This window comes from Ixodes scapularis, unplaced genomic scaffold (assembly GCF_016920785.2).
Source record: "Ixodes scapularis isolate PalLabHiFi unplaced genomic scaffold, ASM1692078v2 PGA_scaffold2__306_contigs__length_199485367, whole genome shotgun sequence".
Taxonomy (NCBI): domain Eukaryota; kingdom Metazoa; phylum Arthropoda; class Arachnida; order Ixodida; family Ixodidae; genus Ixodes; species Ixodes scapularis.
Genome location: NW_024609857.1, coordinates 34,429,998 through 34,455,724, shown reverse-complemented (window position 1 = coordinate 34,455,724; position 25,727 = coordinate 34,429,998). Strand labels below are relative to the sequence as shown.

The 25,727-nt window shown below is 46.5% G+C and overlaps 2 protein-coding genes across 2 annotated transcripts in view; one reads left to right on the top strand and one right to left on the bottom strand.

Moving 5' to 3' along the window:
* LOC8031004 (sarcolemmal membrane-associated protein) overlaps positions 1–8,220 on the bottom strand; it is a 42,045-nt gene extending 33,825 nt beyond the window's left edge. Inside the window, exons 1-2 of the mRNA XM_029989978.4 lie at positions 7,371–8,220; positions 2,538–2,873 (exon numbers count right to left, since the gene is read on the bottom strand). Coding sequence (XP_029845838.1) covers positions 2,538–2,873; positions 7,371–7,400 — 366 coding nt within the window. The 5' untranslated portion in view covers positions 7,401–8,220. The remainder of the gene's footprint in view (positions 1–2,537; positions 2,874–7,370) is intronic.
* A 316-nt stretch (positions 8,221–8,536) lies between these two features.
* LOC8031001 (midasin) overlaps positions 8,537–25,727 on the top strand; it is a 122,024-nt gene continuing 104,833 nt past the window's right edge. The window contains exons 1-13 of the mRNA XM_040222376.3: positions 8,537–8,808; positions 9,425–9,864; positions 10,714–10,821; positions 12,335–12,515; positions 13,926–14,192; positions 15,476–15,706; positions 16,474–16,583; positions 17,706–17,886; positions 18,535–18,793; positions 19,771–19,946; positions 20,115–20,196; positions 24,393–24,508; positions 25,083–25,213. Of these exons, the coding sequence (XP_040078310.2) occupies positions 8,680–8,808; positions 9,425–9,864; positions 10,714–10,821; positions 12,335–12,515; positions 13,926–14,192; positions 15,476–15,706; positions 16,474–16,583; positions 17,706–17,886; positions 18,535–18,793; positions 19,771–19,946; positions 20,115–20,196; positions 24,393–24,508; positions 25,083–25,213 (2,411 nt within the window). The 5' untranslated portion in view covers positions 8,537–8,679. The remainder of the gene's footprint in view (positions 8,809–9,424; positions 9,865–10,713; positions 10,822–12,334; positions 12,516–13,925; positions 14,193–15,475; positions 15,707–16,473; positions 16,584–17,705; positions 17,887–18,534; positions 18,794–19,770; positions 19,947–20,114; positions 20,197–24,392; positions 24,509–25,082; positions 25,214–25,727) is intronic.

The window sequence follows — 25,727 nt, the reverse complement described above, 5'->3', positions numbered from 1 at the left end:
AATAAACAGTTTAAAGGGATACTTCAACGAAATTTGAAATATACCCGTTGCGTTCAAAAATAGGTTGAATAGGATCCACAATATGCGTAAATGACAATCACACAATTGTATTTTGAGCCTGGTGGCTGCATTTTTCGTTATAAACGGCCCACTCTGGCAAGCGCTTGGAGGACAGCCAGCAGAGAGCATGCGACATCCAACGCAATCGCGACATAGTTTGACTCGGGACGAGCAAAGCTACGGCGAAGCTGACGTCAAGAGGATAACCTAGTCGTTCCAGCGACCGAAGCGGCTGCATTTGTATGAATTTTGAGCGACGAGTTAATCTTCTATAATCTTGTAGAGCAGTGGTTCTCAGCCACTGATGTATCGCGGACCCCTTGTGGATCGGCGGAGATGATGGCGGACCCTGTTCGTGGTGTTGGGAAGGGGAAGTATAGGTTAATTATGATAGTGATTTAATAAATTGATATAACTAAGGGCTAGCGTGAAGTACACTTCTCTTATTGACATATACACGAGGAAATGCACCCGAAAACTGGAATGTTTCTTCTCAATTGAAGAAAAGGCAACTTTTATTTCCGGGCTTGACTGATGAGGTTGGGCTTCGCAGACCCCCATTTGAGAACCACTGTTGTAGAGGGACAATAGCGATTTCTGGGACACACAAAAGGAATTCTCGGGAAGAGGGGAGTTCCTCCTTCCCCCCCCATCTCGTCGTGGCCGGAGGCGAGACAGTTACCGTCACTACCCGTCAAGGTTCCTAGACAAGCAATACAAACGAGGCGTTAGCGACATCCACCAGGTGCTCTTTGCTAATTGCTTAACTCGTTTTAAAATTCCTTTTCGTGACTTTTTTCACAAGATATTGGTGCGTTCGATGTGATACTGCTTTTTTGAAAAATAAACTAAAAAATAAGCGCCGAAATTTTGTTTTATTATCAATTTAAAGTAGTCCCAGACACCTAACAACGGAACATTCACACAAACAAGAACTTAAGATGTCTTAGTGCTTCTCAGTGGCGTAGGCAGGGGGACGGTTTGGGGGGACGACCTATGACCCCCCCCCTTTCCCAGAAATTATCACTTTTTTTTTGTTAGTAAAGGTAGACAAATATTGAATGACTACCAAATTGTTCTAGTATGCCGGCATACCACTACACGTGAAGATAAGACAACCCCCCCTTGCCCCTCTTCCCCAAAAATAATTCCTGGCTATGCCACTGGTACTTCTAATAGACCTTTTGCTAAATTACCCAAGCACCAAAGAAAATGTTGGGAACGTTGGTACAAGCACTACAGGTGCTCGCCTTCCTAATAGAAATGATTGCAAGTAAATAAGCAAAATAAAGTGTCCGAAGAATGCGCAAGCGAAGTGCAATTTGTTGTAATTTTCTTATTCCGAACAGTTAGAGCTGAAGATGCCAGAACGTGCAGCGCGTGTACTCACGTTCCCGGCATTATTTCTGATACTTGGGTAATTTGGCAAAAGATCTATTGGTCAAAAGCTGCAACATTTGTTTACTACATTTCAAGAAAATGTTTTTGCAGAATAGGTTGGTTTATTTTATAAATAGTTACAGACAATAAAACATAATTCTAAAAACTTGAGTTAATAACATCATTTATTCTTGCTATATTACCAAAACAACCAAACAGTGCTGCCCTTACTCAAAGTAGAATGTTTAACTTGATCATTTAATCATCACCATCCGATCTAAAGCCAACTGAGCCAGCCTGTCGCACATGTGCATAGCAGTCGAACCCTAGTCAAACTTTCTCGAATAAAAACTTTTCAATATAAGCTTGACCACTGATTCCAGCTAAGTATTCTTAACCCTAAATTTAGATTGAACAGAAATGTATTACACCAGATGCACCACTCGCCGACGGTAACTCTTTCGAATGGTCATGACATTTCAAGATCCCTCCTCAAGGCCATTCTTGAGAAAAACTAACATTTTTATTTTTCAATTAATATTGGTTACTGGTAAATAATTTACGGTTACGGCTTTCATAAATTTCAAATAACGGTTCCATTCCGGTTACTGAAAAAATTTGGTTCCTAAACTGTTTTCGGTTTAGGTTACGGTTTGAGTCCCTGCTTTAAACTTATATTGTTGGAGTATGTCACTCTGGAAACCTAGTACTGGGAACTTCGCTTCAGCACGCATCATAATGCAAGAACGAAACAGGATGTGGGAGCACCTATACTCCGTTCACGCCTAAGCTGACAGTGCAGTGAAAGCTACAGGGTCGCCAGACCAGTCGTACATCTATCTTTCACCACGTGACCATGCTCCCACCCACACCCACGCGCTGAAAGTGGGGTCCAGGATGAAAGGGAGGCAGTTGATTGGTCCGGTGAGTGTGTAGCTCCCACCACACTGTCAGCTTAGGGGTGAACAAAGAATAGTGACCTTTGAATCTCTCGAAGGTGCTGCTGTCCCTCACTTGCAGTAACTCCAGTGCGGATCAGAAGACTCGGGAGAAAATACAGAGAGGACGAGCCGGAGAGGAAAGCAGATGCCACTCGCCTTTCCGTTGTCATACCAGAGGAGGGCATGGTTGCGCGAGAGCACCTTGCAGTCAAAGATGGCGTTGTTGTGTGCCTGGCGGCACCGGGCCACCGACCGCCCCACCTTGGCCGGCTGGTCCAAGCTGAGGATGCGCTCGGGGAACGGGTGCGAGTTGGGCCGGCACGTGAGTATGGCCCTGGGAACCCCAGCCTTGGCTACCCCGGGAACGCCCCCGCCCGCCTCCGTGCAGGAGGGGGCTCCGCTCTCGGGGGCTGACCCCTTCGGGACGGTCTCCGCTTCATCCGACGAGCCGTTCTCGATCGGGGTAGCCGTGGCTGTCGTGTCGGTCTCCACCTGACAGGGATGTGGGGCAGAATGGGGGGAGTGGTTCGACATGCCGTTCGATGCAAATTATGGCAGGTAACGTCACGAAAGGTGCCCAAAACAAATTCCTGAGTTGCGTCAATAAGGCCTCATAAGGACTTTTCAAAATGAGCCTACTCAGCTCTTTTGATTGGCAAATAGCCATCTTTTTTTCAGCATGATAGCTGCCCAGAATGTGTTCTTTATAGACTGTGACATGTTTAATTGCTAGTTCATACTGTACAAAGGAGCACAAAAAGAAACAACAAGCAAGTGCTATATGTTACCTTTATCTTGAGATGTTTTCTCCTGTGCTCCTCCGTAGGAACTTTATCAGACAGGTCTCTCTGCCTCCCCACTCAATTCTCGACTTCACAGATACTTGAATGCTCTTTAAGGTCTATAGGCCAATGAGCCAAGTTGTGTTTGAACTGTATGAAATTATACTAACACTTGTCATAAAGTCTTGCTTTCTCATTTTAGTTGTGTATTACGCCAACTTTTTAGCCTGTATTGAAAACAAGCCAAGACACAAATAAAATTTAGAGCAACAAACTCACCGACTAACAATGTTGTATTGAAAATGAAAAGAAGAAAATGAAAAGAAGAAAATTCTCTCCGAGTGTTTCAGTGCCCCAACTTTAGATTGAGGCCACTGGCCACAGACACGGGCCACTGTTCAAGTTGTCCTGGCCTAAAGTGCTTAATCATTAAATGCTTTGCGAGTTTCACAAAATGCATATGGCACAGAATGATGACAGTGCAAGATACCCATGCTACACAGTAGAAATATGCACCAGAAGCTTTACAACTTTAACACTACATGTCCAGAGTCCCATACAGTGAAATTGCCAATTCAAAAACACAAATGCGGATTCAAGACTGGATTTAAGCTCCGTCATTACAGAGCTGGTGTATAAGTACCCTCAATCTGTTAGCAAATAGGAAGGTACACGGTTGTGACTAATCAAAGTGGCAGCAGAAATTGACAAACTCAAACAATGCACGGAGTGCAGCATGCAATAGGCGATTCAGGCTGTGATTAGAGCACTGCACGAGCTGCTTTCTTGAGCCCAGGCCCGACGGTGTAGTAATGTAACTGCTTGAGCACAACTCAAGTGTCTAAACCGGGCCCAGGCCCAGCCTGCACAATTTCTATGTCACTCGGCCCGGCCCGCCACATTTAGAACTGGCCCACACCCAGCCCAGGTCCAAATTCAATGCAATGTTGTCTAACCTTCGCCACGTAGAGTATGAAAATATTGAGGCAACGTAATTTTATGCACCAAATGCGACCGTTGGAGGTGAATTGCTGGTAGGCAACTTTTCCCGACGGTGCTACAAATAACATATGTAAATTTAACTAGGCTAGTTGAATTGCAACTCCAAAGAGCGATATTAGCCTAATAAATTTAAAAAATAACAAAAAGAGGTATGGATGAATTCATGGGCCTATAGACGTAACCAACAAATGGCAACTTCTACCTCAATTTTTCTTTTTATCCCCAAAATGAGTTGAACGGTATTAACAAAAGTCAGACAAACTATTTTCGCACTCACGTCGCTTCACGGAGTAACTTTGCGGATGAACTATTTCCACACTCACGTGGACGCTGGCATGAATCCGTGCACATCGTTGACGCCACATTTTATAACACCTTTTCATAGCGTCAACGATGACGCGATGACCATTGGCGCAGCTAGCTAGGCTACCGCAGGTGGTCAAGCACTTAGCTGTGCGAAGGTTAGACACGTGAACAGTTATGGCCAGTGTCATCTGAGCGGGCTGGGAACGTCAGATTTGATTCCCGATAGGGTCGCCGCGTGTTGCAATTTAGTGTTATTTTCCAATGCGCATCAACCAGTTGTGATAGTGGTGCGCTCTGTCCCTCAGTTTGAGCATAGAAAGCCATGCTATCGAACTGGTGTTGAGTGCTGCGATGTGTGATGCCCAAGAAACGTGACACAAGATATTGTAGAGGCCGACATGCTGCGCTTGGGAGCAAGGCGAGAACTACGACATGTGTCGGCTTGCGACGTAGCCGAGACATGTCGTTCTTATCATATCATTGTGCTATGCTTGCCGTGTACTAATTCATTGATCTACAGATTGCCGTGATTTCTTCCAAAATAAACTATGAATGCGTACATAATCGCATTTTGTTTCTCTCGCCACCCAGACAGAGTTCTACATAAATATATGCAGCTTAGTAAAGCTATCTTCTTGTTTTCTTGGTTGCCAAGACAAGTTGAATGGTATTAACAATGGTTAGATAAACTATTCACACTCTAAAACCAGACATACCGTAGAATACCGTGCATCTGCCCATTCCCCATTAAGCGCCCATTCCCAAATTTGTAAGATCTGAGAAAATATGCACAGTACATTTATATGTAAAAATGATTACTGGAAAAGCACCCATCCCCCATTTTTTCACCATTATTTCTAAATTTTGAGTGGGCGCTTTACGGTAGTACTATTTACACTTATTGGCGGGGCTGGATCGGGCTCGGGTCGCAGCTCCGACCCTGATCCAGGCTCTCCAAGGCGCTGGTCTGTGCCTGCAGTCAGAAGCCCAAACCCAGCCAAGCCTGCAGATAAAATCCCGGGACTGCCCAGGCCCACAAAAAAACCGCCTTACCCGGACCGCAATGGGCTCACTCATGCAAGCCCGAGCCCGTGCAGTGCTCTAGCCATGATGAATGCTAACTGGCACGAATTAGCAAACATAAATGCCACAGCTTCTTCTGGCTGTAAGTTAACAAGGTCAAGGCTGCTTAATTTCTCAAATTTTGTGCAGAATGCAAACCTAGCACATAAAATCAGCAAAAGCGAGCAAAGGCAAATGTTGCATACACAGTACTGAAGTGAAAAATAGGGACTCTAACAAAAAATTTAATAAACATTCACCCAATGTTTTGGGACCTGTTCGGTCCCTTGTTCACGGGTGAAAGTCCCTATTTTTCGCTTCATGTCTATTCCTAACCAGGCAGAGGGCTGCCGAACGTCTACCTTCAATACACAGTACTGGTGAATTTTTGTCACGAAGGAAAGATTTGCAAATGGAAGACACAAACGAGGAACCAAACACAAAAAAGCCTCCGAGCCTTCTGGTGCCTCCCATGCATTTGCCAGTCTCCAATACTTCACCACAAAAGGCATTCACATTCTGCATTGTCTTCCATATCTACACGGCAGATAAAATAATGCAAATTGTTTTAATATTTTGATTACTTAGAAGCATCAAATCCATTTAGGAAACTGCCCGAATGCAATCAAGGACCTGTTCCATGCACATGACAGAACTGAACTGGCTATCGTTAAGGTAAACAGTGTCCACAATATAAAAGAAATGACTGGTGTAAACAGGTGGCATCCGTGGCTGAAAAAAGAATCAAACACAGTCACTCCCTGCCCACTGACGTCCACCGGTGGCTCAGTTGATTAACTCACTCGCGACGCTGGTAACAATCAGCAATATCCATGTCAAATTGAACTCAAATGTCAATGAGACAGTAAAATGCAAAAAGAGGATTTTTTTATGCTCTGGTCTGTTTTTCCTACAGTTCTGTCCATGACTCGCCTTCCTTATACACAAAGCTATAACGAAATTGATTGCTTGACTTTCACCAGCAAATGAAAGATGTCGGGCAGGGTGCTCGACCCCGTGATACGTCCAAGGGAAGCCCCCGTCCCGCCTTATTCCGTCAAGTGACATGGTACACGGGGTTCGGCGTCGACTGATGTCAAATGGGTGCCAAGGTTAAGCAGGAAGCACTACTGACCCTGGAGCACCCTTAAACATTCCTCCCAGACTCCAAGGTTGAATGTGGCTGAGCAAAGCTGTCAACAAGTCGGACACTGTCTTTCTCGTGCATAAACCATTGTCGTGGTGAATAGGTTGCTTGATGGTGTGAATCGTTAATCATGAGGAAGATAAAAACACTGGGCTGGTGGGCCAAAAATCAAAGTTTTGTATCAACAAATAGACGCAGCAATGCGGATATTTAAGCTCTTAATTTGACCTGGAAATTAAACTCGGGCACACGAGAAATCGTCACCTGAAACAGTATAGTTAAGTGAAAATCGCTCAAAACTGTCCGTTCGTGTTAGAAAGCACTAACCTTAGATCCAGTTCTTGCCTACTTCAATTCTTACAAGTTCAGCGCATGTCTGCACACTAAACGTCATTCAAATAACCTCACCCCAAAGCGTAATGCGATTCCACAAACAAACAAAAGTTCCATGAACTCGACAAGTGCACTCTCAAGAGCCCCTCCCGGTGTAGTTTGCTTGCCCTAAGTTCGCGTCTTCTACCCGACGATTTCGGTTCCTCAATAACTCAAGCGGCAACGTTTAAAGCACAAAGATACCACGACTCACGGCCCCACATAGATTTCTAGCGGAGCCTGTATCGGCAAAAGGATCGCCAAGGCTGAGCGGGACTCATTTCCTGCGCAAGGAGATTGATGGGCGGCACAGCTTACCTTGAAGGGATCCTTTCGATACACAACCATTAACTCTGCGACACTTTCAAAGTCATTCGGAGACGACGACGACGTAGCGACCACCGACGACAAAATCTCCGCTGTTCCAGGCGACGTTGGCGAGCATCACACAACTATCGGCGTCCGCGGCAACCGCGCCAGGAGAAAAAATAAAAAGAAAAAAAAAAAGAACCCAGCGCTAGCAGGCCGCACTGATTAAACCCGTCAAGAGAGTCTCTTGCATTTTTGATGAGGCAAATTCGGTTTGCAGGCAGGGCGTACTACGACGGCATGCTTGTACACAAGGAGGAAGCGACGACTTCTCTCACTTTATTACGGTTAGACGGTCCTCTTTTTTTTTCTTTTTCTGTTGTTTCACCTGGTCCTTTCGCTAGCTGCTATCTTTGCTGCCGATGGTGCCGCTGCGGCGATGGCACGTTGACCGAGGGTCGATCAGATGGACGACGTTCCCGGCGAACTTGGTGGAAACTGGTGCACGGAAGTCTGTCGGGGTGCACATTGGCGCTGGTGAGGCCTACCAGCGCGGTCGCGTACGGGCCAGCACTTTCTATAAAAAGCAGTCATCTGGAAGGACCGGGCAGGCGTAGCAGCGTCTGGCGTGAAACGTCATTTGCTTGGGCTCCTCGGGGACTCGGAAAGCGAGGAGATAAATAAGGGGACGACCAAGCCGCACACAGGTTCTCGAATCCGATAAAAAAACAGGAAAGGGGGCAACTGCCGAAGGAAGGCACAAATAAAAAAAAGTGGGAATGAAAGAACGAAAGGAATCGAGACTGCAACGATAGAAACTCGATGAGAGGAGATTTCCCTCCTTGCCACCAATGGTGATGGATTAAACAAATGAAACTGAACTTTTTCAAAGTTGGGCGGGGCTTAGCGCTACCTAGTTTGTGTGTTTTAACTATTTATTGCATTTTTATTTTTAATAGTTTATAGTTTAATTTTTATGATTGTAATTTTATAAAAAAATAAACACTCTGCCTATTTACCACCATTTTTATTTGTACCATCGTGATTTATATCAACGTCAAATTGATTCATACGTAGTTAGCGTCACATAGCGGAAGTTTTTTGTACAAAAGCTTTCTCATTTCAGAACTTTTCCCTTTAGCGGAGATTATGAGCAGGTCCGTGCTGTATAAGCTGCCAAGCCGCTCGCTTGCATACACGTGCGTTTATGTCCACTGACTGGTGACCACGACGGCAAACTTTCGGAGTCGTATAAATATGCGCTGGCGTTTGTGGCGGGACGTTTTACCCTAAAAACGACATCGCCGGGTCTTCTACGATGATCGCCTGCCCTGGTGAAACGGACGTTTGGTCGCTGTCAAACTACGATCTTTACAACGCCGTTGCCTTGCTGTGCGAGCAAAGCCGAAAGCCACCGCAGGAACTCCGGCAATGGCTCTCGCAAAAGGTAAATAAACTCGCAGAAACTTTATTATAATGATTGGGCACAGGTCAATCAACAGGTTTCGCAGGTACACCAGATCGATTGTCGGTCATGGAAGATGTTCGGTCACATGGAATCACCCTTGATCGCACTTGACAACACGTTGCTTCGTCTTCCAGAAGCCTGATCACTTCCACCTCTCCCCCCACATTTTCGCGGGGTCACAGCTAACGTATTTAATTGGTAAACTTACTGATGTGCTGGAGCATTTCAGAGCAAGAGTGGCGAACAGTGGTGTGCTACCCCAGCATCATGCTACATAAATAAGACCTTCCGTGCTTCCCCGCTGAATCAACGTTCTTTAAGGCTGACGTGCAGGCAGCGCATTCTGCCGGGCAGAAAACCCTTCCCCAATGTTCTTCCCTCCATTCCCTTTCTCTCTCTTGCCCAATGAGGTAGAGGGGCCCTTGCCTCCTCCTCAACCGGAAGAGGCGGGACCGGAAGCTACTCCCCGCGAAAAGAAGGGGTTTCCTCCTTTCTGCTTGTTCGTCAGCCTTTAAGAAGTGCCCGGTAAATTATATACTACTTGGTCAGTAATTGCTGACCGGCAAATCCAACCTCCAACGGCTGTTGCTTGCAGAACTGGAGCCCATCCACCAGAGCAAGTCTTCTGGACCAGTTGTCACAACTGCTCCTCCGTGGCGACTCCACTGCCGACTTGGTGGCCCAGCTGTGCTGCCCATTGCTGCCCGAGTTGCTGGACCGCTGTGCACGCCATCCGCGCCATCGCAAGCGACTGTGTCTCGTTTTGGGTCGTCTAGCGGCCAGATTTCCTGCAGCTGCCCACTTCGCGGAAGCCTACCTCAAGGATCAAGGCTGCCTGCCGGCCCTGCTCGAAGGAATGCCGGGAGAAGGCCACTGTGAAGCCCCTGCTGCCAAACGCCCTCGCGTCGAAACGCCGCTCGATGTTGTGGGCTGCTGTCTTCAACTGCTCAGTGCCTGGCCTCAGCAGCTGAGGTCACGGTGGGACTGGAGTCCGTTGTTGCCCCTGCTTCAGCATTCTTCGGGACCTGTCCGCTGGTCAGTATTGCAGGTGTTTCCAGACTGACAGTAGCATCCAGGCAGTAGGCAGCCTCATGTCTGGCGCAACAAGTCATGCAGATGCGACGCATCACCGCATGCCATGCGCGGCGCTCAAGGAACAGAAAGACACGAGCTCGGACCGAGCAGCTCGAGACCTGCGGTGACCAGTTTGGCAGCAGGACGGTCATTTCAGACAAGGTCCTTCGTTTAGTATTTTTTTAATTGGGGTGATAAAGATTGTTTTGTTTTTAAAACAGCAAACATCCTTTTGTCAACTACAGGACTACCTTCCCGTGTGTGTGGATTGCGCTGTTGCCATGTGGATCTCCACTTATTTTGGGTAGCAGCTGTGGGATGTTCGGACACTTGGACGTGCGATATTCTTTTTGGAGTGACCAATTTCGACGATGTGATCTCATGCTCGTTCAATTTAGTTGCACTGGTGTACACCAGTGCAGAAAGTGCACAACCAGTGTAGTGCACCGCATTTGCAGTATGTGTTTGAAGACAGCCATACTTGCAGATTGATTGAGGTAGCATACACTGGCTGTACAGCAGTGTAGAAGGAGGAACCAATTAGAGCGCAACTGATGTGATTGCTACTACTGAGTTCTATACCCAAGGCTTGCTTTCCTCGCTTTTTCGAGTTCTCATGTTTTTAGCATTATAATTTTTTCCCCATGCTTTTTTGTGGCATTTGTAGTAAGTAACACTGCTCCACAACAGGGATCGAACAGTGGGGGTTCAGCCGCGTCGTGTTTACGAAGCGTGCAGCATTGAGATTGTGGGAGGTCTTGTCTAGTGGAAGCATCTTTGAACATAGCCTCCCTTGCACTGGGTATACAGGTATGCTTCACAGTGCCTGTTTTTGTTGCTGTCCCTGCCTGCCCCCGCTCACCATGCTCTGCTGCTCAGCACATTACCCAAGGATCAGGGCTTGGAAACTGAACTACGGTGAGTGCCCCTTATTCTGCTCGGACCGTTCACATATGTGTTGACCAGCTTTGCCTAAAGCCTCTTTTTCATCAGGACAGTATACACCAACTCATGTTTACAAACAAACCGGAGCGCCCGGAGCGCCCCTAGCGGACGCCACCGGCGCCGCGCATGCGCGATGGGGGTGTGGGCAAGAAGCTCGCCGTCGCCCATAAACAAACCATTGAAATGCGATGTTGGCGGCGTCGGTGTGAGTCCCCGCGCTTTTTTTTCGCGTTGGAATTGTTGATTCTACGTCCTCCTAACGATGTCTGACTACTTGAGCGGCATCAGCGAAATTAACGAGGCTCGTTACACCGCAAAACTTCGCGTGAATAATCTGACATGCGGCGATTCATTCCGCGTGGACACCGCAGAATGTACGCTAAAGCCTGATTCACATGACGAGATTTCGCTCGCAATTTTCAGTAGCGACGTCGTTCGGACTGCAAAAGCGTGAACTGTAGCTGAGATGGTCGACGTCGATACTGAAACTCGCAAGCAGAATCTAACCTAGTGAATCAGGCATAACAAGTCGGTGATGGCCACTGGTAACAATGATCAACATCTCCTTGTGTCTACTGTTTACGTCGAGCCTGCTTACCAACCTTCAAACTTAAGTCTTTTGAAGCCTGCACTTATTTCTTATCGCAAGCACCGGGCCCACGTTTGGTCTACGGGCCGGTGTCCTTTAAAAGAGCAGACGACAGTTGGAACGATCAGGAGACCGTTTGACCTTGAAGACGCACTGAACGTAGTCCACAGGTGGTCCGTACAACTTGACGGTTTTCCGGCTTTCATGTTGGAAGAAAACAAATAAATCTGATGGCCAGAAGTATCCGTGAATTCAACCCAAAGTGATTCCCGTCCAAGCAATCGAGGTCCGACGGCGTCCGGTTTTCCCTTTTCACGGCACATATCCACATTCTCAAACGAACCGAGCGCATGAAAACTGACCTTCGAATCTTTCTCTACTCTTTTTGTACAGCCCCAGTCGTAGCATTTTGACGAGAAGGCAGGTTTTTGTCTGGTTTCTTTCAAAACAACGTAGGAATACACGTCTCACATGGGCACTTCCGCCCACAGCCCCGGACCGGAAGTGCGTCCGACGCGCCACCACCGCGCAGTGACGTAACAGAGATGAGTTCGTGTATAATCACCTGGCTCATACCCTTACTATGTGCTTTTGTCTTTTCCCCTACAAACTTGAAAGAAGCCTTTTGTGCCTTAACGCAGCTTGTTTTCAGCAAGTAACTTCCATAAAGAAGAGACCAGGTCAGTGACAGTGTGTCTCACAATGAATGCGAGCAACACACCTTAATTTTTAGTTCGTCACATTCAGTCGAAATCGTTTGTTTGCAACAAGCCTGGGTCTTCAGAAAAATATTTTCTTGAAAAAGCTTCATGGCTGAAGCCTCGAGAATCCTGACAATCTTGACGTAGGCAATTTGAGTTGTGACTTTTTGGATCGGGGCTCTGCTCGTGACACCAGGCTGGCCACGGAAGTTGCCCTGGCTTCTCTGCGACCCCCCACTTGGCCCCCCTGCTCGGAGTCCCCCGGCCTTCTCTGGACCCACTCCGACCTGAGTGCCGGCGTGGCCTGTATTTCCGGACTGCTGCTGCCCCGGAGCTTAACTGCAGGCAGCAAGCCACTGGACAAAGCCCTTCATCAGGTGCACTTGCTGAGACACTGCACTAGGGAGACATAGCATGAAATGACCGACTTGCAGTAGGGCTTATTAAGTATTTGTAATGTGTCATTAGCAGAAATCATCCTCACTTAAATGCTCTACATGTATTGTGTCTTATATACTTTTGTTCAAGTTGTTCACTTTACTAGTTACATAATGATGTTTGTGAGGAGTCGTGGGGTCGAGCAAAACATGCACTTGCACTTCTTCATAAATTTGGCTCCTTCAAAAGCCCTATGCATTCATTTAGAACACTGGTGCAGCTTGCATCCCTCATTGAAAGCCTTTTATGACGAAGATATTCTTCAGAGTGAGATGCTGAAGGTATGTGGCTTAGTCGTTCAAATTGCAAAGTCTAAGATTGTTGTCACACCATACGTACCGTGGTTAGTGTTCATTGCACCCTGTGCAACAATATTGACATCAAAACTGAAGCCGTTGGCAAGGGACCTCTTGTCTCATCAATGCAACATCGGGCCCGTGTGTGATATGTCGTGTTCTAAGGCAACTATTGCCGCCTCGGTGGCTCCGAGGCGAGAGCGTCGGCCTACGGATCCCCATGTGGCGGGTTCGAATCCCGGCCGAGGTGCCCGCAATCTGACGGAGGCTTATTGCGGAGAAGACGCCGTGTAATCGAGCTTTCGGTTGCACGTCAAAAGATCCCCAGGTGGTCGAAATTAATCCTCAGTCCTCCGCTGGGGCGTGCCAGATGCCCGTGGTTGGTTTGGCACGTAAAACCCCCAAATTTGACTTTAAGGCAACTATTGCTTACACAGGCTTTTATTGAATAACTTTAGAGGTTTATGATGTCTGTGTACAGCCTCGTGCAAGCGCAACTAAATGGATCATCTTTTTTCAAGAAATAATCCTTTCCCTGTCTGTTTTGCTAATTAAGTGGTAAAGTAAAGTAAAGGGGGGGGGGGGGGGGGTGCTTGAAGATGAAAAGGGTTGCTCATCTCAGAAGTGCACTTTTTGCAAAACCCAGCATATGTAAACAAAATGAAATTCCCATTCTTTGCTTTATAAATGCGAAGCATTTATTCGAAGCACTAGGCAGTCAAACCGATAAAATAGTGTCACACGCCGTGGGGCTAGCTATCGCACCGGCTATGTCTCGCGCGACAGCCTTCTAGTGTAACTAAATTACTGAGTTTCGGGCTGCTCGATCAAGGTCATGTGGTATACGGGTCGCGTTTGCAATACAAGCTGCAAGGAGGAGTCACAAGTGTTTGTCGTCTATGAGTGTCTTGGCTACTCTGTCTACTTTCCTCCTTTCCCTTCATCAACACGGCACGTGCACACTTGCAACCAATCTGCGCATTGTAAGCGCTCTCCGTGGTTCGAGTTGCTCTCCCTCTTAAATCTAGGCTCTTTGCTCCCCCCCCCCCACAGCGGTGGCGCCCTCCCTCAGCAGAGCGCGCCCTAAGGTCGCTGGCCGAGTGCGTCTCCCGGGGGCGTCCCACCCTTGTGCGGGGGCCCGTGGGGTCTGGCAAGACGACCCTGGTGGGGGACCTGGCAGCCCGGCTGGGCCGGCCGCTGCTCAGCGTCCAGCTGGGGGACCAAGCAGATGCCCACACCCTCGTCGGTGGATACGTCTGCTCTGGGGTGGCCGGACGCTTCTCCTGGAGGGAGGGACCCCTCGCAAGGGCCCTCAGGCTGGTGAGAGGGGGAAGGGGAGTCACCCCACTTCTTGTGCCATTTTGTTCTTGGCATCACAAGGGGGGGGGCAATTTTTTCTTGCCATCTTCCAAGCACATACACATTACTCATGCCATTCAAACATTACTGCCCTTCCATTCCTCTTGTCCACAATTGCAGTATAATGAGGCTCCGGCATTTCCAATGAAATCTCTACATCCCAATGCTTTCACAGCCTGGAATATTTTGGTGCTACAAAATTATTTACCAGTAATGTCAAACAGCAATCAAATAGAGTTTTGTATTAGTTTAGTTTGTAATGCATTGTCACTGTTGTTGTATTGTTGTGTTTTTTTTTTGTTTTATTTTTTTTACAAATTTTTTTAAGGTCTTGTATATGGCTTGCAATCTTTTGCAGTTAAAAAGTAATATGGACACTTTTCTCAAGTGTTCGCTGCGAGTGCATTGTCCCAAGCCATTCGATAAGCATAGGGACTCAGGCACATGGTACCGAAAAGAGGACAGTATCATTAGGCAATATTGAAAGTAAACTCATAGTGCAGATTTCGTAATACTCCTGCGGAACGGAGAAGGTAAAGAGAAGACAGGCTGCTGTGGCCGTTCCGTGCGCATGCATGGGGCTGTCTTGCCTTGGGGATTGTGAGCAAAAGAAAAGTGTGCCACAGCACTTTTCTGTCTTTTGCAAGATAGCCCCCAAACAGTATGTCGGTACTAGCGCCCAAAGCTGCGGGTGTCTCAAATCCATTCTGGCAGTGCACTATGGCGACGAAGTCGTTTCATAGAAACTTGGAATTGCCAACAAGTTTGGCTCTTTTTTATTTTTTTTATTAAAGTTTGTATTTATAAAGTGCTAAAGTTATTTATACTTCTTAAACGTGGAATATAAAATATTACAGAAATGCTCAAATAAGAACAGGGCAGTTAATTCAAATCACTTTGTTATATTAGGTATTTTACAGTGTGCATTCCTGTTTTTGTAGGTTGGACAATACCTCTTTCTTGTGGCATTTTTAAAATTTTTTGCTGTAGCAGACTCGTGTGTTGCATTACATCACAATATTTTAGTCACTAATAAATTTTAGAACATCATTCGGGCCCCAGCAGGTTCCCGTGAAATGCGAACCTCTTGAACGGAGTGGTTGTCTGAGTGCACCCGGGGCCCAGCGTGGCCATGGATGGATGCTAACAGCTGTACCCTTTAATAACGGGCGGTAGCTTACGCCATCTGGCCTAGAAACTTAAACTATAATTTTTCTTCCTCTCCATCTCCCCGACATGCACAGGGTTGCTGGCTGCTCCTGGAAGACCTGGAGCGGGCGTCTCCGGACGTATCGAGCCTGCTGCTGCCTGTGCTGCAGCATGGGGCCCTGCCCGGCCTGCCCAGCAACCCTGGGTTCCAGCTGCTGGCCACACACAGGGAGGGGGGTCACCGGGGAAGCGGCGGCCTCTTGCCCACCGAGGCCCTTTGGGCCAGCGTCACCCTGGACCACCCATCCAGGGAGGAGATGGAACAGGTGCGTGTTCAGAGGCTGGCGTTTGGGAGGCAGTGGTACTTCTTGTTTCACTGGCACTCTCCATGGGGGTCTTAAAAAAACACTGAACTCCCCAAAACATTTTTTTTTTCTGCCAGAATAAAACACCGCCCCCTCCTCCCCTTCCACCAAACAAAATTTGTTAGCTCAATAATTATGTTGCAAGACACATTTGAGCGATTCCTACTCATGCTACCATTTCAGGGTCGACATCTCGAAATCTATGCATGTTTAGGAATCGTCCCTATCTCACAACGTAAATATTGCACTAAAATCTTTTTTTTTTTTGATCGGGGAGAAGGTGAGTTTGTTTTAGAACTTATGGTGTCCCATTCTGGTGTTTAAAAAAAATGTTTTTCAAGTGTTCAGTGCTACTTTACGGGGTGCTTCAAATCAGAGCATGAGGCAAAGAAATGTAAGTGTTGTGTAGCGAGAGAACTTCTACCTTTATGTCAAGTGCATCTCAAGGTATGTTCAAGTATCTTTCTGCAGTGTGCATTCAATTCTGAACAAGTAAAACTGCTGAGGTACAAACATTTAAACTAAACAACGATTTTTTTTTTTTTTACATGAGTATAGCTGTTGTTATAAGTGAGCATTTACAGTTTACGTACCCCTCTGCATAATGATACACTGTGGGGCACTAAGTATCTGTTAAAACAAATGAAAGAACTAATGCTCACAGCCAGTTTCTTTGAGTGGGCTGCATTCTGCTGATGACACCACTCTTTTGTATTGGCCCTTCCCAGATGATCATTCATGAATGGCCTCAACTGGAACCCTTGGCTGGGCGCCTGCTGGACATGCTCTGCCAGCTGCGGGAGAGGGGCTCTCCTGTGCGTCGCGCTGTCTCGCAGAGGTGGGTTCTCGCACACATCGTGAGCAATTAGCAAGGGCAGTGTCGTCAACGATTTCTAAATCATTTTCTTTTTATTAAACACTGGCATACTTAGTGCAACCTTTAAATTTTATAGTTGTACAGAAAAATTTTAATCTAAAATATTTTAAAATGTTTTTAGCTTTTTGAGTGCGCTTTCCTGCGTGGCATGGGTGCACCGCGGCGAAGCGACACGCCCAGCCACTCTGTCATAGGTGATGCTTTCCCATAGCACGGCAGGGAACGTAGGGAAGACCACCTTTTCTAGTTGGCTTCATGAGCATACATTTTGGCACATTTGTTGTGTAAATAAAATAGCACTACCATGCAAGTACAAGTCACAATATGGAACTACTCACACTTTCCGGACTTCATTGAGTATGTAATCGTGGAGAGAAACACTGATTCCTGAGGCACAATTCAACCTAACTGCCCCAGCATCTTCACAAAGGCAACAATATTGTCTAGGTGTACAAGATTGTATGTATAAGTGTGGTTCCCAATTCAGATGTAAATGAAATTTATTTGTGCAAGTGCCACATTTATTTACCTGAAAATTGTGCAAATAGAACCTTTGATTAATATCTAGAATGAGTGTGTAGGGTGTCAGTTTTCTATGTGACTTTTATTCTGAGGATTAACTTTCATGATCATGACCTCAGGGCTTTGTTTTCTAATGCTGCCTTTACATTTTTCTGAGAGTTTTTGATTTGATGTTCGCAATTATTCTACTTTACTTGAAAATGTTCTAATGTTATAACTATTTTGTTTGCATTCAATTCTCTCAAGAAGTTCCTATTCACACATGGCTAGTTTGTTCCCAGGTGCTATTATTCTTTAAAAAAATTAATTGCATAATTGATTGGGTTTATGCAGCAGCTCATAACTGCTCCTGAGGATGTCTTTGGACAATGGGTGTCATATTCAGCTTTTGTCCGTAGTGCTTATTGATATCAAAAGATTGTAACAAAATAAACGCGGCATCTATAGAATGGGTAGTGTTGTCAGCACACAGTCCCATTGAGCATCATTGGGATGCTGTGTTAGAGCTATGATTGGTGAATGAGCTCATTGCTGGTCTTGCCATGTTGCCATCCCCGACAGGGATCTGGTGAAGCTATGCAGGCGCCTGACAGGTCGTGAGTTCACCCTGGAGGGTGTTCGTGTGGCTGAGGAGGCCTTTCAGGACGCCATGGACTGTTTGTGCCAGAGCGTACGAGAACCCGAGCAGAGACTGGCCCTAGCACAGGCAGTGGGGGCTAAGCTGGGACTACCTAAGGCACAGGTGGGTGACTTCCCTGCGCTCATCCTATCGGCAACATTCTAAACCGACCGCAGTTGACCTGCAGTCGGAATCTCAGGTGGCACGATATCAATGTTCGATATATGTGTAACATTTTACCGCTTTCACTGGCACAATACTGCCAGTAAATTAAGTGTGAGCACAATCTTGACCAACATAATTTCAAAGTTCCATGCAATGACCTCGGTTTTATTGTTCTGCATTGCACCCAGACAGAATCACGTCAAAGGACCGAGCAGTAGTGTTTGCAGGGCCTTCGGGCGGGTACTAATTTGCGTGCCCATCTTCGCGCGGTGCTCAGTGCCTGCAAATTGCTATTGAGGCTTAACTCATCCCAAAGCGCATAGTTTCCTGCATTGTTGTCTTTACTGGACAGGAATAATTCAACTGTGTAAAGAGAACACTTTAGAAGTCCAAATATATGCACCGAATATCTACCTTCAGTTTATCTTGCACTTTGCTTCCTATCTTCATTCTAGCCTAATCAAACTGGTGAGCACATGTGACAAGGAACTCGGCATCTGCCTTCGTGCAGGGACTCTGCTCTGCTGCTCTTGTGCTCGGTGCCGTCGAGCTTGTGTGCTTTGATTTAAGGTACTAATGGTGCCCCCTGCTTGTTGCACATTGCAGGTGCTTTATTTCACCGCCAATCACAAACCAACGATTCTGGAGAATTCGACGGCGGTCACCGTGGGGAGGGTGACGCTTCCTCGGCGAGGAAGGGGCCGCGACCGTGAGTCCAACAGCGGCGTGTTCGCTGGCACCAGGCCGGCCCTCGCGCTCCTGGAGCAACTAGCCGCAGCCGTAGCCAACCGCGAGCCTGTTCTACTGGTGGGAGAGACGGGCGTGGGCAAAACAGCTGCTGTGCAGCATTTGGCTCGGCTGACAGGTGAGTTGGAAGTTGCTCGTTTACTCAGAGAAGTTCACCGGGAAAAGTGCAGGTGCAGCGCATTGTATGACTGCCTTAAAGAAACACTGACAGGGTATTTATACTCGCTAAGGTTTTTATTTGTACATGACATATGAGAGCCCAAATACCCAGAACACAATTTGCGGCTCAAAACTCGTTTTCTTTCGCCCGAAAACCGACGATCGAGAGCCGGCCGGTTTGAGTTGCGCTCACTCTCTTCTTTGCGGTCACAGGCCGTTTTCTATGCTTTAGACACAATCATTAAAGATAATCAAAGTTGTGGATCATCGAAGGCACACACTCAATATTAAAAATAGAAAAGAAATATTGTACCCAATTTTAGTGGCTTCTAAAAAGCCACAAATTCATTGATTGAGGAAAAAAAAGTTGCACAGCCATGTGACTTCCATCAACTGTCTTTTTCTCTATATTTCTTCTTCCTCCCCAGTCCAGTTTCGTTTCGACTTCGGTTTTGAGCAGTTGCATTTTTTTACTTTATTAAAAATATATGTTACTGAAGCAAAATATTGATTGGGTATTACTATGGTGTCAGTCTTCTGACACCATAGTAAATCGCCTAACAAAAAGTTTTAAAAATATTTTGGGGGATGTCAGTGTCCCTTTAAAGAGCTGAGCTGTGTGCAGTAGTGCGTGAGAAGGATCCTAAAAGAACAATCCTTACACAATAGTTCAGGATGGCAGGATGTGCTTTGCTATTAGCTGAAGGTGCCCAGAAAAGGCTAAGGATCTTCATGATGCAAAGTTTGGCATCCTGATGTTTTTTTTAATCAAATCAGGCCAGTTAGTACGACAATGAGGCAAGGGCAGGTAGCAACGAAGCCACAATGGTTTCAGGCTGTATTAGTGTCTGTTTGGCAGGAGGTGGCCATTCTTTCTAAATCTGGATGATAGTGATTTTCTTGTTCTGGGGTCCCTTACCCTGGTTTTCTTTCCAGGGAACTCCCTTACGGTTCTCAACATGAGCCAACAAAGTGACAGCACAGATCTGTTGGGAGGCTTCAAACCTGTCGACGTCAAGATCCTGATGATGCCCCTGCGGGACGAGTTTGAGCAGCTCTTTGCCGCAAGCTTCTGCCTGGCACCTAATGCAAAGTTTTTGTCTCATGTCACGGTAGGTTTGTCACAAATATGACATTCTTCCTTTGGCTTTACTGGCACATGTGATAGTGGTAACCATTGTTCTTAGCCTCCAGTGCTTATTGAACTGGATTCTCGTTTGCAGCGCATGTAGATTAAGGCTGGGGTCGTTTCTTTCTTTCTTTTTTCTTTATTTCTACAGACATGCTTCTCGGGCCGCCACTGGCAGGCTTTGTTTCGTCTGATGCGTCACAGCCAGCAGTGTGCCATGTCCCGGCTCTCAGGTGGGTGTTTATGTACAACGTAGAAAGAAAAAGCACAATGATAACAGACTTGTGCCTTCGAGCCCGAAACACGTTTATTCTGGCTGATGTGAGTTTGACTCATTTAGTGTGACACAAGCAAAATTGTTGCAGTATACGTTGGCTATAGTCCGTTGCAACTCAAGTAAGTAGGGCGAGGCAAAGGAAGGCTGGGGAGGAGGAAGCAGATGGAATGCTGGAGTGGAGAGGGGGAAACCTCCTCTATTTAGCGGTTTGTCTGCTTCCTCCTCCCCAGCCTTCCTTTCCCTCGCCCTACTTTCTTGAGTTGTAACAGACTATAAATTAGGATTTTTTTATAATTCGAATTGCACCTGCATGTGGCAGTTTTTAATCGGAAAGTGAGGCTCTTGCTTTGTTTGTTATAGTAATTTTGTTTGTTATAATTGGAACTGTTAAGGGGGGACATGGGCCTGAGCTTCAAAATTTTTTGAAAAAATTCATTTTTCAATTTTGAGGTTTTCGGTTTTAGAAACTAATTATACACCCTTACACTAAATTTCATAACCATGCGCCAAATAGTTACATGATATAAAATATTTTCAACACATTGTGAGGCAGTAAGAGGCAGTAACGAAGTAAAGGAGCTCAATGTTTGAATGCATTTTTCTCAGTTCCACTTTTTGCTGCAAATTTTATACGAAGGAATCTTTTGTTTGAAGGTAAAATTATTCTGATACTACAATCGAGATGTTTCTGAATTGAAATTTACTGGGGAATCGGGCTATCTAGTTTATTTTGTTTTACATTAGAGTCCTCATTGAGAAAACACTATGTTTTCAAAAATTTACATAGGACAGATATGCATCTCATATTTTGAGGTAATCACCCGTCCTGAAATATTTACATTTAAGTTATAAAAACTAGATAGCCCGAAGTCCCACATCCCCCACTTTATACTCAAGCAGTTAAAATGGTGCTCAATAGCTTCATTTGCATATCACAGATTTCTTAACGAAGAGTGACACATCTTCTTATGCAGGTATGTAAAGTTGTCCTAGAGAGCTGAAAGTTTGCACAGCAAACCTACATCCAACGTTAAATCTCCCCTGCAAATTTCACTCCGATCACTTGAGTGTAGTTCAAAAGTTCAACCTCTAGCTAGTGTCCCCCCTTAAGGGGAAACACCCCCTCAAAGGGTCAACTTTTGAACCCTTGGCTTAAAATTAATGTAATTTACAGGGTAGGCTGGTGGTCAAGCTAGATGGTGCATAACGAAATTTCATGTCTGTTAAATGGGAAGGAAATTAGAGCAGCCTCTATCAGCAACATTGTTTGGTTAATCTGTCGTCGGAAACATATCACAATATTCAAGATTTTTATTCGCTAGATATGTAGCAGGATGCCTAGGGGATGCGGCTATGGAAAGTTTTTTTTGTAAAAAGTCATTTCTTTCTATAACTTTTCTCTTCTGTAAAATTGGTCAACTTTTTGGTCCTCTGTGTCTTCGGCAAAATGTCAAAATATTTTTTTTTATAAAAGACATCCGTAAAGTGACAAAAACATTCCATAGCCGCATTCCTTATTAAATTTCAGTCAGGAAAAGTGAAGAACGAGCCTTCCCTGTATTGCCATTATCAAACGATAGATCAGTGGCAGATCCAAGGGGAGGGCGACAGGAGCAACCGCCCCCCCCCCCCCCCCCCAAAAAAAACGAAGTCGATCCCTCACACTCCCGACAGATCAGTGGCGGATCCAAGGGGAGGGCGACAGGAGCAACCGCCCCCCCCCCCCCTTCCCCCCCAAACGAAGTCGACCCCCCCCCCTCCCCTCTTCTCAGAGGGCAATTCGACATGGGTGGACCCGCCGGTGCACAAGAAAGAATGGGAGAATAGTATCCTTACAAATTTTCCGCCCCTCCCCCCCAAAAAAACGAAGTTCTTGATTCGTCCCCGGTGATAGATTGACTAAAGTGGAATTTATACCAAACAGTTGAATGGAGAAAAATGTGTTCAAAGTGCTCCAAACCCTACCTTTTCTTTAGCTTCGATGGACAGAAAATAATTTATTAAAAATTAACTATGCAGTCTAAACTAATTAAACTTTCTGGGAATACTCTCTAGATGTTGGTGGATGTAAATTATGTCATTTTTCAAAATCAACTTTTTTTGCAGACATATTTTTTTCTGGGCAGTGTACCCTCTTAATATTTAACTGGACTGTATCAGGCAAGGCAACCTTGACGAAAAAATGTATCTTTAGCTAGCTAATGGCAGTAACATCGAATATTTTTGTTTCTATAATTACAATTCTCATAAAAGTAAAACTATGGTGCCATAATTTCGCAACTACAGTAAACTCTCGTTATAACGAAGTCAACGGGACGGCAAAAACAATTTTGTAGAAGCAGTAATTTGATAAAAGCGATAGAGCCAAAAAGTCCGAGGACACCTAAGCACTTCTTATGAGTTGTGAATGCGAAAGCATGAATGTCGTTCTTACACTCCCTTAGTTCGTCTGCGGTGTACTGGCGTAGACGGCCAAGAGCGTGCCCTCGTGAAGTGGCCGCGCTGCGCTGAGCTCGACCGTGCAGCCTCTCCAGAGTTTGCCCAAGTGGGCTGTGTGGCCAGGCCCGCACCGCCGCACCTCTTCCCGGCGGCCAGGTCACCGCGTGCGCTGTGCCGCCATGGACAGGGCTTCTCTGGTAGCGATCCTTGAAACTACGTCATGTGAGGGCCTATGGGAGCCTCTTTTCCTTGATGACGCGCGCCAGCCAATGGGAGCCTATCCATCAGATTTCTGCTAGAGATGACTAACTTCGCTCCATTGGGACAGGGGAAAGTGCTGTTTGGCGCGGCTTCAAAGCTGATGAAGCCGCGCCAAATGAAAGCATTAACTGTCCATGAAACAGTTAATGCTTTCGCATTAAAAATACAATGCCAGCACCCTTGAAGGTGGACAGAAACGCTGCGGAACACTCTGACCGTATATTGAATCAAACAAACCTTGGTTATGAACATCTTGCAACAGCTTTACGTAGTAAAAAAATAATTAAGTGGAGTTTGCCAATAATTTCATCCGGGCATCAGTTCTCCTTGAACTGCAACAACACTGTCACCGCCGCTGCACTCCACTTTGTTTCGAAGCACCAATGGGGTGTTTCGCGTTTTTGCAGTCGTCGGCGTTTCCCAAGGTGCCACTCTGACGTTGCTTCATGTTTACCCTGGCTGCATGCCAGGTTAATCGCAGCATCCATGGCAGGAGCAACAACAGGAAGCTCCGCATCAACAAGCGCGAACAAATCAAAGTTATATTCGGTGGCTTTGCCAACATGTTTTCACACACTCCTGTAGAGATTGTTGCAGCTCTGGGAATCGAGCGTCGGTAGGCAAGCATGCTTGCGAGAGAAAATTTGATGTGCGCAAAGCAGTTGGCCATCTTTCACCTTCAGGTCGCGGACACACGTTTTCTTCCATGAGAAGCTTCTCGAACCAGTCCAATAGGCCTTGCTTGTTTTGCAAAACAGTGGACTTTGGCGATTTCGGACTTGGGCCGGTCACTTTCCTCAACCTCGTAAATCGAAGCGACTTTCGGCAAACACTCCCAATCTCCTATGCGACGCACATATGCAAGTAGTGTGCCACAGGCGCGCATGTCAGGAGCTCCCGAAGGGATGATCTCCTCCGGGTTCCATTGCTCCCTTGATCCGATTACGACAGGAGTCTGGCAGCGTCGGCCGTGGGTGCCATGTGTAGCGTCGGAACGTGGACGCTGCTTCCTGTCCTCGTCGGCGCATCGGCATCGGAAGCGGCACTTTGCGTGCTCTGCCCTCTGTCACCCATTTACTCTGTTTTCTTGCTTGCCGTTTTCCCAGTTTGCCGTTCGCCTCGGTGGAGAAGGGGGAGGAAACACAAGGGTCTTCATGCGCCTCTGTGTAGGCTTGCATGCTTTCGGCGCCGCGGCCTTCATAATAAGCATAGTCGGCCATCAGTACCACTTCGAATAATCAGGTTAAAAATGTGTGCATTTTGGTCAGGACCACATCGAACTTCGATAGAAGCGATAAATCGAAAAAAGCAATTTCGTTATAAGGAGGGATTACTGTATATTCTCTTTGGGATACCTAATCTACAGAGCTCCTTATCACTATACTGCCGTGGGTTAAGATATTGAGTATTTAAAGCATGGTTCTTCTAAGACCAGCACCGGTGTTTCTGCAGGGTCGGCTTCTGACGTGGACCAGTTGGAGAGCTGGCGCCAGTTTGGCCAGCGTCTGGAGCAGGTTCAATTGCAGGTTCAGCAGGCGGAGCGTGGCCTGGCCTTCGCCTTTGTGGAGGTGAGTCCTCGCATAATTCGTTGCAAGTTGGGGTGCAGGAAATTACGAGATTGCGGAGTACCGCTGCCAAATACTTTGTGAGAGTCTAGGCAGCATGAGGTCACATGGGGATGTGCAGGGAGGACTCTGGGATCATGGGGCTGGGGAAGTTTGTGGCTTGGGGAACGGGGAATAGTGGAGAGGAAAGTACCAGGGCAAGGAGTGCAGTGTGTGGGTGTGAGAACTGGCCAGACATGCGAGCATGCGAAGGAGTTGAGAATGAACAGTGAGAATAGGGCTAACAACTTGTTTGGGGTGCAAAATCTAAACCGAACAACTTCCCTCATGGATCGAGCAATTGGTCTCGGGTAACCCTGAAAGGTGCTTCAAGAACCGCTTGGTCTCTGAGAATCCATGTTCGTTGATAGGCAATTTCCAAGTGAGCATTTTATAGGTCAGCTGTGGCGACGTTAGGCAAGTGTAGGTCGACTTCCACGTAAACAGTGGTTGATTAATTGTCTTTTAGTCTGGTGACCTTAGCATCTGAAAGTGGCCGACTCCGAATCATGATGCTGGGACTCTTAATGTTTCTCAGGGCGCCCTCGTGCGCGCTCTGGAGACGGGCACCTGGGTGCTGCTGGACGAGATCAACCTGGCCGAGGGGGAGGCCCTGGAGAGCCTGGCCCCAGTCTTGGACGGAAGCTCCCCCGTCCTCTTCGAGAGGGGGTGAGTGCCTCGTTTCTGCCTACTAAATGGCATTGTGAGAAGAGAACATTCTGTTGCTCTTCAGCAAGCTTCGATTGCTCCGCGTTTTAGTGAGCATTCAGGCAACCCGAATCCTGAGGTGGTCATTTGGTCTTCGGTGTTTATTGTTCACCCGTCATTAGAGTGAACAATTCTCCGTCTGGTTTCTTTTTATATTTTCTAAAATAAACTAGCACTCTTAGTATAACAATGCCAAATGACCGAAGCTCACGTTTCTCATCAAATATACAACTTTTCTGCAAATCAGTAGAAGGTTATTTTATAGTGGGTCTAGCGGTGTATTGTCAAAGCAACTGACAAGGGGACTCAAATACTTACCTGTCTATCTCAGTGTAGCCTGCGACGTGAATCCATGGATTCAGAGAAGGTGGCATTGGCTGTTTTTGCTTGCTGTTTTGCTTCCCTGCTGGTTGTCTCTAATTTTATTTTTCACAAATAGTTGTTTCAGCAATTCTATTGGCAGACATATCAAGCC